The sequence below is a fragment of the Gossypium hirsutum genome, chromosome A08, assembly GCF_007990345.1.
Source record: "Gossypium hirsutum isolate 1008001.06 chromosome A08, Gossypium_hirsutum_v2.1, whole genome shotgun sequence".
NCBI classification, from domain to species: Eukaryota; Viridiplantae; Streptophyta; class Magnoliopsida; order Malvales; family Malvaceae; genus Gossypium; species Gossypium hirsutum.
The window spans coordinates 114,554,343-114,570,712 of record NC_053431.1 but is presented as its reverse complement, the minus strand read 5'-3'; the positions used below and the strand labels follow the sequence as shown (position 1 = coordinate 114,570,712).

Here is a 16,370-nt window from a genome sequence, read left to right as displayed (position 1 = left end):
GGGATAGCTATGACCGCCTCAAGACAGTTAGACTGAATAAGCACCTTGTCATATCCTTGCTCAATAAGAAGACTCAGCCCGTCCAAAATATCCAACGACTCCGTATAAAAAATAAGACAATTACTCAAAAATCTATTATAACCAATAATCTACGCTCCATCTTAGTCATGGGCTATTCCCCCTGCCGCTGCGAATCCAACTTATTTCTAAATAGATCCATCTATACTTAAACATCCTCAATCATTAGCTAATTCAGAAAACAGAAACTTACCTCATGTTTCATTCATTTTGCCCCTAGTAGTAGAGAGGTACTGCTTTGCTCAACTATAAGACACTTTAATAGTTTCACTAACATTCCATGAAACACTTTGGAAGATGAAAATATTGCAATTTTTCCAAATACGCTAAGCAATGATCTTGAAAAGACATTGCTAGTCCACATCTCTGAAGCACAAGTCATGCTAATTTTCAAGGTTAGAAACTAGTCACTCGTGTATATTACCTGCATAGAATCTAGAATACCAATAAAGTGGGATTAATTGGTCCCAAATATTCCTCGCCGTAGGACAATCCCTAATAGCATGATGCAGTCGTTGAGAGCACCAAAAAATATCCTATCCCTATAAAATATTGAAAAAAAAACAATAGTATAAGGGAAGTAGGGTCAAATCCTCAAGGACCGGATTTGCACAATTGCTTGTTCCTCGAAATCCTGGTCAGAATCGTGCCCAAAAAAACCTACGTACCTGGAAAAAATATAAAACAACAGAATCAAAAGTTTTGATTTTGAAAAAATAAAATAAAAATAGAATTAAAAGTTTTTATTGAAATTTTGAAAATTAAAATTAAAATAATAAAAATAAATGAGTTGAGGAAAAGGTGTTCTTATGGAGAGATTCCAGCCTCCGGTTGTCTCGATCCGCCTTGGGTTCAATCCTCGACTTTTAAGTGATCCTTCTCAAACAAAATAAGCCAGTTATAGTGGAAGAGGACGCCTATGACCACCAATTCCAAGAATTTAGACTTACAATTTAGCGGAACCTGACTCTAGCCAATAATTGCTTCTTTAGGATCATCACTTCTCAATGGCGAATCCCATGCCATTTTGTCTCTTAGGCTCGCCAACCTCTGACGCAGTAAGCTAACGAATTGACTATGCAACCTTCCCAAAACATACAAAGTGGCCGCCTTTGAACACATTGAAAAGATCACCTTTTAAGAGACATGGACAGAAACGTCAGCCCCGTAATGCGGAGAAACAATGAATATTCGTCGAGAAGGCTAAGTACAGATTCTAAGCCTCATGAACCCATTTTGGGAAACTTTGACAACCTTCGGCTAGATAAATTTAGTGACTCATGATTTTTGGGGAAAAAGAAATAAATATAATGAAAATAGAATTTTTTATTGAAAAAAATATGGAAAGAACAAAAAGGCTAAACTTATGGGGGAGAAAGTGTTTACATAAAAGATCCGTCAAATTTGAGTCACTTCATCCCCTATTTATAGTACTAGGAAGCCTAGTCTAGTCCTACTTAAATTCTAAAAGATAAATACAGATAAATAAAGATAAAAGCTAAAATAAAATCTAACAATTATCCTAATATAATTAAAAATTAAATAGAGTCTTGTGTTACAAAATCTCTTCTTTTGCATTTTTGCACCCAAAATCTTCCACATTTTGCTCCCAAAATCTTTCACATTTTGTATTTTTGGCACCACTTCTCTCCTTCTTCGCATGTTGGCCCAATTTATCTTCAAATTCACACTTTTAGCCCTCAAATTTCATTTTCCCTTTAATTTAGTCCCTATAAGATAAAAAAACCATAAATAACTCAAATTAGTAGGATTGTACTCAAAATAAACATATAATTAATACATAAAAATATGTCATTTTAGAGTATTATCAAATTCCCCCTACTTAGCCCATGCTTGCCCTCAAGTATGGTTCCTAACCACTATGAAAATTAGATCTAGCCATGAAAGAAATACTACTCCAAAGTTTTATAACAAGTAGGCATAATGCATATGAAAAATAAAGAGAACATTTAGCTTGCTTTAAGTAAAACTGAAAAAGTAGTCCAATTAATACACACAAAAATTAAAATCGACTTGGATTATTTCATGAAAATTAGGTAATTTACTAAACTTACCAAGGCACCTTATTTGTTTCCACCTTTAATCCCCAAATATAATTTTATTATTAATACATCACTTTTTTTTCTTTTTTCTTTTTAATGTTTAAGAGTACATTGAACCTTTTGACGTGAAGAGAGATGACAACCAAGCACCCCACCCCGGTTGCTCAGCTCAACATACTCCTAATTTATTATTTCTCTTAAAAACATATCGAACATTTTGACGCGAAGAGAGATGACAGCTAAGCAGCCTACCCCGGTTACTCAACCCAACATATTCTTAAAAAAAAATTATTTAATTCCGGTTAGCGGAGTTACCTAACACGTCACATAACGTTTTGACACGAAATAGGATGACAACCCAAGCACCTTACCCCGGTTACTCAGTCAATCACGTTTTAAGCTGTACTCATAACCATGGAAGCATCACAAATTATTATAATGAAATAGAATTTTAATTTGGAGGACGAGGGAAAACAATCAAGTGTCAAAAATAAGTTTCGGCAACTACCAACAGTCATGAACAAAAATTCAGCATGCAATTTTCATTAAGCGTTCTCTTTACATTTAGGCTTAACCTATTTTACTATAAGCAAGATAGGGTTAACTTTATCAATCATAATTATTCAGCCTAAAAGAAATAAAACAGTGGAGATGAAATCAAACAGACAAAATCATAACTAACTCAATAGATAAGAAGCATACATGGAGGTCAAATAGTAAGCAAGTCATGGTCAAATTCTTGGGCATGAAAAGAGGCAGAATATTCTTTCAAAAAAAATGGGCAACAACGAGCACAAAACAGCAGCAACAACAACAAATGAAATGACAGAAAAAATGTGGAATGCTTCCCTCTACTTAAAACACATTGTCCTCGATGTGGAATATAATAAAAAATAAATAGGCGGAAGGAGAAAAGTTCAGAAAAACTCTCCATGTAGTTAATGTCGTTGGCGCAGAGTGACAATAAGATCAGCCATCTACTGGCCGAGGAAGGTGATTCGAACTGTGGAGATGAAAAAGATGGCGCGGTCAACGTGTGTGACAGAGAGGTTGGCGAGGGAGAGGAATAGTCGGCCAAGTTAATGTTTTGGGATGCCGAGAAATAGTACTGGTATGAGTTGAATGTGAAGGATGCCTCGGTGGCAGCTCACTTCGGGTTCTCATGATGGTGTTGGAGAAATCAGCGGTGGAAGAGAGTAGAAAGAGGGTGCGGAGGCTGGTGGAGGTGTTTTAATTTTTGGGTGAAAAAGAATGAGGTAAATTTTAGGGTTTGGTTATGTATAAGAGGGTTGTTTGGCTGAAGTGTGTGTGATTGGCTACAGGCTTTAGGTAGTTTTAGGGTAGGGACGTGCTATTCTTGGCTGGAATAAGGATAGGATAAGGGCTGTTTTCATTCAATTTTTTTTGTTTTTCTTTTTTTTCTCTCTATTTTCGCTTCGATATACCTAGACAGAAAAAGAAAAATTTATCAATATCCAAAAATAAAGTAATAAATAATAAAATAAAATAAAATAAGACAATAAATAATAATATAATATAATAAAAATAAAGAAAATAAAAATTGGGTTGCCTCCCAACAAGCGCTTGTTTAACGTTACTAGCTTGACGCCTCAACTAGTATTGGGGCTATTCCAGCTGAATTCTTTCATTTGTATGGGCTTGAAAATTCTCCCTTTTTATCACATCCATCATATTTGGGTTGAATCGTCCTTGTGCCTCTTTCTTTGGTTTCATATTTTCCTCCAAGAAAATCTTATGTGTGCCTGTCAGGGGGTTAATCCCTTTTAAGTCAGAAATGGTCTCATCATTCTCCAACAATACGCGCTTGAGATGCTCGAGAAGTGGTTTTAATTTTAGATCTGGTGCCTGCATAATAGAAGCTAGAATTTTGGTATCCATAGGAGCCAATAATTTATTAACAGATTCAAAATCATCAAACATCATTTTAGATTTATTTCCATAAGATGACTCAAAAGTTTCTTCTACTAATGAGTCAATTATGTTGACACAGTTTACGTCCAAGATTTCACTTGGGTGACTAATAGCATCGTAAATGTTAAACTTCACGATCTCCCCGTCAAATTCTATCATGAGAGTTCCACTACGCACGTCAATCTTAGTGCTAGCGGTACTAAAGAAAGGTCGGCCCAACAAGATGTCTGAAGGCCCAGGAGTTTTATCCTTTTCCATTTTTATCACATAAAAATCCACAGGAAAGATAAGTCCGTTTACTTTCACTAATACGTGTTCAAGGACTCCTGTGGGATGCACAATAGACCTGTCTGCTAATTGAATGATAACACCTGTTTTTACCAAAAAACCCGCGTTAAGTGATTCATAAATTGAAAAAAGCATGACATTTATGGAGGCCTCTAAATCACACATAGCCTGCTTAATTCCCAAATGACTTATTTTGCATGGTATTGCAAACATGCCTGTATCTTTGCAATTTGCTGGCATTTTCCGTTGTAACTCCACAGATATATTCTCACCAACACTTATCTTTTCATTACCTGTTAATTTTCATTTGTTGGTGCAGAGCTCTTTAAGGAATTTGGCATAACGCGAAATTTGTCTGATGGCATCCAACAGTGGTATGTTGATCTCGACATTTCTGAATATCTTAAGAATCTCATTGTCTTCTTTACCTTTTTGACATTGGTTCAATTATCCTGGAAACGAAGGTTGAATTATGGGCAATGGAGGTTTCATTTGTGACAGCAGCTTCCCTTGTGAGTTCATTTTCTTAATTGATGTGGTCAATTTCTTATAGACACATCGATTTTCTATTGAAAATCCTTTGTTTCCTTTTGGAAATCAAGAGTTTGCCGTAGTATTTTTCGTTGGAAATCAATAGTTTGCTGTTGTATCTGCTGTTGGAAATCAAGCACATTAGCTACTAATTTATTGACCATGGTTTCTAGAAAGATACTTGAATCTTGCATTTGTTGTGGAACTCGATTTTGGTACGACTGGTTATACTGTAGGTTTGTCCTATAACTCAAGTTGGGATGGTCTCTCTATCCTGGGTTGTAGGTATTAGCGTAGGGGTCATATCACCTATGTGGTAGTCTAGGAAAGTTCCCCACAACATCTAAATGGGCCATAGTATCATCATACAAACTAGGACATGCATCAGTTGTATGCTCAGGAGTAGCACATATTCCGCATAGTCTAGCTAATTTTGCTTTTCCTACAACAAAATAGTTCACAATATTAGTAAGTGTATCAACTTTATCTTCTAAGATTGGATTACTTAGCTGGTGAACCCTTCTAGGGGACACAAGATTAGCTCAAAATTGCTGAGTATTTGTAGCCATCGTAGATATCAAGTCCCTTGCTTGTTGGGGAGTCATGTTGACCAATGCTCCTTCACTAGCGGCATCCACCATGTTCATATTTATGGGTTTCAAATCTTCACAAAAATATTGGAGAAGAGATTTTTCCGTTATATCGTGTTGTGAGCAGCTCGTACATAGCTTCTTAAATCATTCTCAATAGTCGTAAAGAGACTCTGCTTCTTTTTACCTTATTCCAGCTATCTTTCTTCTTAACTCAGCTACTCATGATACTAGAAAAAACCTATTGAGAAATAAATGAGAAAGATCAACCCAAGTTGTAATAGATCCAGGAGGTAAATAAAATAGCTATTCTCTAGCTGAATCTGCTAAGGAAAAAGGGAAAGCACACAATTTAATTTGATCTTCAGTTACCACCTGAGGTTTCATACTAAGACAAACTATATGAAACTCTTTCAGATGTTTGTGGGGATTTTCATTTTGCAACTCACGAAAAGTTGGCAGTAACTAAATTAAACCTGACTTCAGTTCAAAATCAGTATCTATAGTAGGACACGTGATTCACAATGGCGGTTGTTCTGCAGGAGCTTCGGCCAGTTACCGAATCGTTTGAGCCATTTGTTGATGTGTTAGATTTGGGTTTCCGTTAACCCTAGCATTAAGCACTTCTTCTGGTGAATCGACTTCTACTTTTTCGCTTTCAAATGTTTGAGTAGGGTTTTCGTTAACCCTAGACTCTACTTTGTCTTCGATTTTGATTTTTGGTGGTGGGTTACTCTGAGTCCCAACCATTCCTGACTGTTTTTTGCGTAACTTTGTTTCCTTGCGATTAGCTCTCGCAGTCTTCTTTATCTCTGAATCAAATGCAAGAGTTCCTAGAGTAGATCTGGTCATAAGAAATAAAGAACAAGATTAGTACGTTACCGATCCCTGGCAACGGTGCCAAAATTTGATGCGGCTGTTGAGAGCACCAAAAATATCCTATCCCCATAAAATATTGAAAATAATGAAAATAATAGTATAAGGGAAGTAGGGTCAAATCCTCAAGACTGGATTTGCACAATTGCTTGTTCCTCGAAATCCTAGTCAGAATTGTGCCCAATAAAACTTGCGTACCTGGGAAAAAAATAAAAAAAAAAGAATTAAAAGTTTTGATCTAGAAAAAAATAAAATAAAAACAGAATTAAAAGTTTTGATTGAAATTTTGAAAATTAAAATTAAAATAATATAAATAATAGAGTTGAGGAAAATGTATTCTTATGAAGAGATTCTAGCCTCCGATTGTCTCGATCCGTCTTGGGTTCAATCCTCGGCTTTTAGGTGATCCTTCTCAAATAGAATAAGCCAGTTATAGTGGAAAAGGACACATATGACCACCAGTTCCAAGAATTTAAACTTACAATTTAGTGGAACCTGACTCTAGCCAATAATCTCTTCTGTGGGATCATCTTATGCTAGATCATCACTTCTCAATGGCGAATCCCATGCCATTTTGTCTATTGGGCTCGCCAAGCTCTGACGCAGTAAGCTAATGAATTGATTGTGCAACCTTCCCAAAACATACAAAGCGGCCACCTTTGCACACGTTGAAAAGATTACCTTTTAAGGGACATGGACGGAAGCGTCAGCCCCGTAATGCGGAGAAATGATGAATATTCGTCGAAAAGGCTAAATACGGATTCTAAGGGTGAGTTTGGATGGGCGGTGCGTTTAGCTGCGGTTAGAGTAAAAACAGCGATGGCGGTGAGATTAGATACTGTAGCGATACTGTAGCGTGAGACAAAAAGTAAGTTAAACGCACCGCACCGCAGTCAATCGCCCATCCAAACAAAGCCTAAGTCTCATGAACCCCTTTGGGAAACTTTGACAACCTTCGGCTAGATAAATTTAGTGGCTCATGATTTTTGGGGAAAAAGAAATAAATATAATGAAAATAGAATTTTTATTGAAAAAAATATGAAAAGAACAAAAAGGCTAAACTTATGGGAGAGAGAGTGTTTACAAAAAAGATCCGTCAAATTTGAGTCACTTCATCCCCTATTTATAGTACTAGGAAACCTAGTCTAGTCCTACTTAAATTCTAAAAGATAAATACATATAATTAAAGATAATTAAGGATAAATAAAGATAAAAGCTAAAATAAAATCTAAATAATAATATCTAGCAATTATCCTAATATAATTAAAAATTAAATAGAGTCTTGTGTTATAAAATCTCTTCTTTTGTATTTTTGCTCCCAAAATCTTCCACACCTTGCATTTTTGGCACCACTTCCCTCCTACTTCACATGTTGGCCCAATTTAACTTCAAATTCACGCTTTTAGTCCTCAAATTCCATTTTGCCTTCAATTTAGTCCCTATAAGATAAAAAAACCATAAATAGCTCAAATTAGTATGATCATACTCAAAATAAACATATAATTAATATATAAAAATATGTCATTTTAGAGTATTATCATAGCATGTAGCACATCTTCAAGACCATGACCGCAAACTCCACATGCTGAATCATGTTCTATTCCTCAGCATGTTATTTCCACTTTGGTAAGCAAAAATTGATTGAGAGCAAGCCAAATAAAGAATCTAATCCATTGGGGTCCTTGAAATTTCCATGGAATGTGCTACATTAGTTCTTTCGGATTACACGATCCCTCTAGAAGCTTCATATAAGCATTTTTTAAGAGAGAAAATAGAAGTACCTCCTCAAATATTCCCTTTAAAATGCTGTTTTGAGATGCCCCAACAAGGACATATTAAATGGTTTGTTAATATTAAAGGTCAAACATTGTTGATGCAATTGTGGCTGTCCAAAGGTGTCTTTAAAGTGTTCAGATGTGGCTATTCGAATGTACTTTTAATGTGTTCAAATGTGTTTCCCCAAATGTGTCTTTAAGGTGCTTGAAAATGCCGTGTTAATGTTGTCCGTATGTGATTTCGAATGCTGTACTAAAGTGATATGGCATGAAACCAAATATCTTGTTTGGTATTAAATTATGGCTTCGCGAAGATTAAGCGAATGAGTAAAGAATGAGTTAAATACTAAGGGATGGCTGACTATTTTCCTTTCGTATTATGTGTTCACAATGTTGAGAAGAGCGCTTTGAGCTATTCAACTCATTCTTGGAACCATTTAAATACTTAGTTATAATTTCATTCTTATTCTTATAATTTTATTTATTTACCTGTTCAACTTTGAGATTTAGTAATTGTTGACTTTGAGATTCAGTAATTGTTGATGCTACTACTCAATATTATGATGAGTCTGAGAGCTATTTGATAAATTTGAACTTATTCGGTTCTCTCTTTGTCTCAAATTTTCAGGTACATCATTTTACTCTCTTTGATTAAAGGGACTTAGCTAGATCCCAGAGCCCTTGTTTTGACTTTTTGTAGCATGTATATATACCAGAGTGACTTAAGGAATTTGTATAAAGATAAATTTGTTACATGGTCATACGTATGTCATCAAGTGAAAGAATTGTATAAAACAGTAACATCACGTCATCTATATCTTTTTTTCAATAGTTTAAATACACATCAGTATCTTCATTTTGAATAAAAATTAAATTCAAATATAAATCCTAAAATCTAAGATAAAATTATTAATGTGGCATTAAATTATTAACAATAAATAATATCCCTATTTCATGCAATTCTTTCTCATGTCATCAAATGCTGTATTATTTTAATACTTATTATGTTGCTCGTTTTTATCATTTATAAATAAGCAAAGCCAAAATTTTAAATTTTTGTCTCCTCGTATAGTTTTGAAAATGTGCTGGAATGCATATCTCAGGTTGAATCACTAAATTCCCATTAATTGACAGATGAAATTAAATGTCACTTGAGTTCTTTACTTGTTGGTTAGATTATAAATTCATCTTCGGGTTGCCGGTTGTCCGGTTTACTTTGAGGGTGGTACAACACCATTCTTAGAATAAAAATAACCTATCTGTTTATTACGATGGTGTTGTTCTTAGAATAAAAATAACCTGTCTGTTTATTACTTACAGTATCTATGCAAAGGCCTGCAATTCTCTATAGCTTGGAATATAATATGTGAAAATGGTGCATAACTTCAACTACAAGCCATATGTAAGTCTAAGGCGCTCTTCCAGGTAGTCCAATGCTTTTATGGGTGGGAATCAGCATGTAACCATGAAAACGTATCATCTCTGTCACTGATCATAAAACATATATGAAATTCTTTTTTCTTCGATCTTTTTTTTTAATTTTAAATATCGACGTTTAACGCATATTTGGACATAATTACTGTTAGGGTATACACAGATTTCAGTCAGGATGTGCTTATAAATACTGAATGAGCTGAATTGATCAATGTTCTATTTGATGGGTTGTTTTAACCATAATTGAATCATAAACATCAAAAGTACCCGTCGAATCAATACCTTCGAGGGCAATCCTCACTGCAACAGCTTTCCAAACATTCCACGTTACAATCTTTGCTAGGATTTAAGAAGAATGCCACCTGAAATGTTTGCACACATAATTAAAGAGGAAGGCCTCTCTCAACTGAAGAGCGACAGAATCAACACTGTGCAATGCCTGATGATAGCATTCAAAAAAATGTTCCTAACATAATTGAACTTTCCGAAAGAGAAATGGCATAATTATGCTTAAACTGGAAAAGGGGTAAATCGTTACGGAGTAGCGTTCTTGTCAGGGTGGGAGCACTCTATGCAGTGTTGACCGGCAAATGCATGGCACAAAAGTACAGGAGATACAAAGAAGCTGACATTATTGTAAAACCCTCCAAGAGAAGCATTGAAAGCTATTTTAAGATATGAAACAACTAGATTACCTAAACAAACAATTGGTCCACCTCTCCATCATGTCGCCAATGTTAACAATGAATGCCCTACAGGTTCACATTCAAGATTCAGTACTTTTGTTCAAGTGATGATAACTACAATTTGCCACCACCAATACTCACCCACTCTTGCTTGGCACATCCTCCCAAACCTGCGGTTGCTCGGATTTCTCCCGATAAATCTGCTTTCACCAAGGTGAAAAAAATATTTGCTGGAAAATCGAAATACATAATCTAAGGTTGGCGCATTATTAACAAGCAACACACCTGAAGTCCCGGTACACCATTAGTGACCAAAAGAGTGAGCATTCCAAAATCTGAATGAGCAGACGCACCATATATTTCCTCATTGGAAGAATCCACCTCCCCTAACATCAAAATTAAGAGGCATGTTGTTATATTCTTAAGGTTTCATGATTCTGAACTGTCTATATTGTTGGGATTTTGCAGCAACAAAAACAGAGAACAAAGCAGCAAGAAGCTTGATATAATTTACTTGCTCACAAACGTGCAGCAAGGAATGAAAAACTGATTTTCATTACCATTAACAAAGCAAAACATGACTTTTATAGACAATCTTCTCTATCAAACACAACTACTCAGCCTAGTAAGTTGGTAGTTGTGATACATTGCTTGTACACTAAAACAAACCAACTAAACAAGTCATTCAGCTACCTAAACACATCAAGCTGTCATCAAGTTTGTTCATTTTCAACCAACCATAGTTACAATGTAACTAAACAAGGAACTTGCTATTGCAGCAAGCATAGGAGCTGCAGCATGCATACAAGCTGCAAGCTCTTCAACAAAATCATCACAGCAGCATGGTTTTGCCACTTTTCAACATATATACAAGTGTAATGCCAAAGATTAAGAAATGCCAAGCAGGGGTACCATACCTGGATAATGTAATAAACCAAGAGATGCCAATGGTTCATTAAAGGCACCCACTTTTTCAAAAAAATCTTCATCTAATTTCAGGGACAGGGCAATTAAGGAGAGCAATTTAGTCCCAGCAGACCTGAGGAAGCAAATCGATCACCATTGTAAACCCATAAATAAGGGTATAACTACCAATATGTGAATATTAAAAAATAAATAACAAACTCTCTAACCTCGAAATATATGGATTTATTTATTTATTCATTCTGTAAACCATAAATACCAATATGTAAACTAACAACAGGTACTCACAGTAGTTGATAATAAGTTTCGATTGTGCTTCTCCAAGATGGCAAATCCTCTGCAATTTCCAAGCCAAAAGACCATCTGACATTCTAACTCAATTAAATTTCTTATGTAAAGCAACTGTTATATAAGATACTCATACATGCCTTCTAAAGGCCATTGATTGAGGTCACCAGCTAGTTGACTAACATAGAAGCCTTCTTTAGAGTCACCTGTTTTCCATGCAGTTAAAAGTGATCAATCTGACCTAAAATCACCCTTTTACATTAAACCAGAAACATAACGAAAATACATAAACTACCTTTGGTACTTAGAGTAGTATCAAGTTTTCCAGCAAAAAGTGGCGAATAACCGTTGTAATTCTTTATGATCACCTTCATCTTCTCTTCAATTGGAAGTGAAAAAAACTTGCTACTCTGTTCAAACACTTTGTTAACCAATTCTTCATCGACCCCATGATTCACAAGGTAAAAGAAACCGTGGTCGATGCATGCCTGTTGAAATAACTCATATGAGTTTAAAAGCAGATTGTATTGCACTGGAACTACCTAAAATTTGAATAATGACAATGCAAAAGGCAAAAGAAGAAATCAGAGGATAACCTGACGGATCGAGTTGGCGGTGGAGAAGCGATCTGGGGATGACAAGTCAACGATGGGAAGTTGAAGAGCGTCGCACATTTTTTTTGTGGGGGTTTCTGCTGCAACTTGCTTTGCTTTGAAAAAGTATTAACGTGTTTACATCAACCTACCTTAAAAAAACCAAGTTTACATATTTTAAATTGATGTTGGTCAGAAAGAAAGAAAACGACAATATATTCTTGTTCTGTTTCTTCCATTGTCCACTTTCATCTTCTGTTTATTACATTACATTATCTTTGCAAAGTCCTGCACTTCTCTGTAGCTGCGAAAGTATTGATTGCAATTTCTTTAGCAGAAATAATAAGCTTGGAATGATGCATAACTTCAACTACAAGCCATATCCATGCATTTAAGAAAGAAAATGTGTTAACTTTGTCACTCATGATGAACATATGTGCAATTCCACACATATTTAGACATAAGTATTGGAATATAACCAACCAAAGACCCTCCAACTCCAAATACATGAAAAAACTATAGAAATTCATACCCTCTTTTAGATTTCAATTTAGGATGTGCTGATAAATACTAAATATGTTAAATTGATGCTTCTCACAGTCATAGCATTTTTTGATAATAAGTCTCCATTGTGCTTCTCCAAGATGGCAGTTCTGCATTTTCCAAGCCAAAATAACAACTTAGTATAAGTTAATTAAAATTTCTTAAGATGCTCATAAATACCTTCTAAAGGCCATTGAATGAGGTCATCCGTTAGTGGACCAATATAGAAACTTTCTTTAGGGTAACTTGTTTTCCAAGCAGTCATAAGTGATCAATCTCACCTTAAATCATCTTTAAACTAACTCTGCTGAAATGGGTTCATTGGAAAATCTAGGATAATCCCACTAGTATCTCGAATCAAATTCGTTGATATAATCATTTCACAGGCACCTTTAGAAAAAGCACAAACGTGAATTATAGTAGATTAACTCCTTGGACAAGCCACACAAATGTAAGAAGAGGATCAATTCGTCTATTTCCATGTTCTAGTTTCAAGATTTCTTTTAGTTACAACTCATAATACAACTGAACCGTCAGCTCAACACTTTACCCTCCACGACACCAAGATTCTTAGAATCAGATCCCCTTTTACTATTCATACGTAACTCAACTCAAATTGCAATGAACTTGATACCAAAAAGTACACATAAAACAAGCATACTAGATACTACATGTTTTCTGGTTCTGTTTCTACTATTTTTCAATGTCATCTGTCTGCTGATTACATTACAGTATCTTTGCAGAGGTCTGCATTTATCTGTAGCTGCAAAAGTACAGATTACAATGTTTGCAATTTATTAGCAGAAAGGAACTTGGAATATAATCTGTAAAAATTGATGCATAACTTCAACTACAAGCCATATGTAAGCCTAACACGCTCTTCCAGGTAGTCTATGGCTTTTATGGGTGGGAATCTGCATGTAAGAATGAAAACGTGTTACCTATCTCTCTGATGACAAACATATATGAAATTCATGATGCTCCAATTTGAAAATACCAGTTGAATCAGTACCTTGGTGGACAAGACTCGGTGCAACAGCTTTCCAAACATTCCACAATACAGTCTTTGCTAGGATTTGTAAAGAATGCAACCTAGAACATTTACATAATAGTTATAAAACTTTCCATAAAAATTGAAGAGTGAGAGAATGAGCAATGTGCCATGTGCAATGACTGGTGATAACATTTCAATCGTTCGGCCCCATGAACAGATGACACAAGAAATGACACTACAAGTAAACAAGAAAGGGTGAATCGTTACAGAGTAGCGGTCTTGTCTAGGTTGAAGCACTCTATGCAGTGTCGACCTGATGCATCATTACACAAAATTAGAGGAGATACAAAGAAACTAACATTACTGTTTTTCAAACCCTCTAAGAGAAGCATCAAAAGCTATACATAAGATGCAGACAACTGGATTACCTAAACAAACCATTGGTCCACCCCTCCATCATGTCCCCGATGTTAACAATGAATGCCCTACAGGTTCAGAATCAAAGTTCAGAGGCTAGTTTGGCAAAGTTAACAAATATGTTGCTTCTCTTTTCGTTTTTCTTCTGGATAGGATTGAAAGGTAGGAACGAGTACCTTAAACCAGTACTTTTGTCTAGTGATTACTTGAACAATCTACCATCATTAAGACTCACCCACTCATGCTTGGTACATCCTCCCAAACTCGTGGTTGCTTGGATTTCTCCCTGCAAATCTGCTTTCAGAAAGATGAAACAGATGTTGGGCCGAAATATGAAATTTGAGGTTTGTGTACAATTAACAAGGAACACACCTGAAGCCCTGGAACACCATCTGTGACCAGAAGAGTGACCATTCCATAATCTGAATGAGCAGAAGCACCAAATATTTCTTCACTTGAAGAGTTCAAGTCTCCTAACATCAAAATCAAGAGGCGTATTGTTATATTCTTAAGGTTTTATAGCTCTGAACTTCAATATACAAGTATAATGCCAAAGATCCAAGTAGTTCTACCATACCTGGATAATGTAATAAACGAATAAATGCCAATGGTTCAATAAGGGCACCCACTTTTTCAAAGAAATCTTCTTCTAATTATAGGGACAGGGCTATTAAAGAAAGTAATTTCGTCACAGCAGACCTGAGGAAGCAAATTTAGCAACTTTTAAAACCTGGCAGAAGTAGAATCTCATAGTATGAATTTCCAAGCAAGATAGAGTTGAATTCAAAACTTAAAAAGTAAGTTTTGAGCTGGGATGACAAGGGAATATATGAAAAGGTTAATTATATTTATCAAATTATAGAAGAAGCTCTTTGCTAAAAATAAAGCCTAAAGAGACCAAAGATGTATGAAATCATCTGTAAACCATGAATACCAATATGTGAACTAACACCAGGGACTCACAGCAGCTTTTGGTGATAAGTCTCCATTGTGCATCTCCACGATGGCAGATCTTCTGAAATTTCCAAGCCAAAAGATCTTAGTAAAAATCAATTAAATTTCTTATATGAAGAAACTATTTATACAAGATAAAGTGCAAGTAAAGAAGGAATCTGGAAATTGACAACTACTGCAAGTTGTTGTTTATAAGATATACATACCTTCTAAAGGCCATTGATTGAGGTCATCAGTTAGTGGACCGATATAGAAACTTTCTTTAGAGTCACCTGTTTTTGAAGCAGTCAAAACTGATCAATCTCACCTTAAATCACCTTTTACATTGAACTAGAAAGAAATTAAGAAAGCAAAGAAACTTTGCTGAAAAGAGTTCATTCGTAAATCTAGAATAGCCCCACTAGTTTCTTGAATCAAACTCGTTGACATAATCATTAATAGGCAGCTAGCATCAAAAAAATGTTAAGCAGTAAAGGGGGAACAAAAGGGAAAGGTTAATTGATTGAAATAAAGAAACAACCTCTGGTAGTTAAAGTAGTATCAAGCTTTTCAGCATGAAGTGCCGTATAACCTCTGTGATTCTTTGTCACCAACTTCATCTTCTCTTCAATGGGGAGTGAAAAGAAGTTACTACTCTGCTCAAAAACTTTGCTAATCAATTCTTCATCAACCCCATGATTTACAAGGTAAAAGAAACCGTGGTCAACGCATCGCTATTGAAAAACTCATATGAGTTGAAAAGCAGATTGTTTTGCTGGGAGCTGCCTAAAAATTGAATATTTGCAACGCAAAGGGCTAAAGAAGAAATCAAAGGATAACCTGACGGATCAAGTTGGCGATTGAGAAGCGATCTGGGGATGACAAGTCAATGATGGGAAATTGAAGAGCGTCAGGCATATTTTTTTTTTACTCCTTTTCTGCTGCAACTTACTTTGCTCTGCCTCTTATCAATATCATCAAAATAAATACTTCGCTGGATAATTTAATCTTCTTTTTGTCTTCGGGTATAATTAGATAAATCAAATCGGGATACTGTTTTTAACCTCCCACTTTTGTATTAAAGAATGCTTTTAAAACACTAGTCAGCAAAACCCTCCTCCAATACAATTTATTTTTTAGGGTGTATACTTTAGGATACTCAACACTAGGCTGGTTGCAGCAGAATTGAACGAGCAAAGGGTCTAGGCAAAGGTTTATAAAATTAATCCTCAATGATAAGCGAACCATGCTATCAGATAGGAGTTGGCTACGCAATGTACAAAACTGTAAACTCGACCGACACACCTATCACTATTTCTCCAGTTCAATGCTAAAGGACTATCTTAATGAAACTGTTGGGATTTTGGAACAATTTATCCGGAGGAAGTATGAAGCTCAGTCTAAAACTTGAGCAACAACGTAATA

At 35.5% G+C, this 16,370-nt stretch overlaps 1 protein-coding gene and 1 pseudogene across 2 annotated transcripts; both read right to left on the bottom strand.

The window, feature by feature from the left end:
* Positions 1–9,300: 9,300 nt before the first annotated feature.
* Positions 9,301–13,021, bottom strand: LOC107934064 (1-aminocyclopropane-1-carboxylate oxidase). 2 transcript variants are annotated; one of them, XR_001693801.2, is made up of 10 exons: positions 12,062–13,021; positions 11,761–11,953; positions 11,606–11,671; positions 11,466–11,514; positions 11,171–11,292; positions 10,539–10,639; positions 10,395–10,453; positions 10,263–10,319; positions 9,850–9,929; positions 9,301–9,621 (listed from the first exon to the last, which is right to left on the bottom strand). XR_001693801.2 is itself a non-coding variant. In XM_016866409.2 (9 exons), the coding sequence occupies exons 1-9, from the start codon at positions 12,137–12,139 to the stop codon at positions 9,914–9,916; spliced, it is 741 nt and encodes a 246-aa protein (XP_016721898.2). In that variant the 5' UTR covers positions 12,140–13,021; the 3' UTR covers positions 9,648–9,913. The 2 variants fall into 2 exon arrangements, 1 of the variants encoding a protein (XP_016721898.2); XM_016866409.2 differs by lacking the exon at positions 9,301–9,621 and having other exon boundaries at positions 9,648–9,929.
* A 259-nt stretch (positions 13,022–13,280) lies between these two features.
* Positions 13,281–16,106, bottom strand: LOC107934063 (2-oxoglutarate-Fe(II) type oxidoreductase hxnY-like; annotated as a pseudogene).
* Positions 16,107–16,370: the final 264 nt, after the last annotated feature.

Bases quoted from the DNA above. Each gene is read 5' to 3' on its own strand.
- LOC107934064 (XM_016866409.2), bottom strand. From the start codon at position 12,139: ATGTGCGACGCTCTTCAACTTCCCATCGTTGACTTGTCATCCCCAGAT. The intron at 11,515-11,605 runs GCATGTATGAGT...TGGAAATTGCAG, and splicing joins CAATCAATGGCCTTTAGAAG to AGGATTTGCCATCTTGGAGA. The intron at 10,640-11,170 runs GTATGGTACCCC...TTTTGATGTTAG, and splicing joins TGGTTTATTACATTATCCAG to GGGAGGTGGATTCTTCCAAT.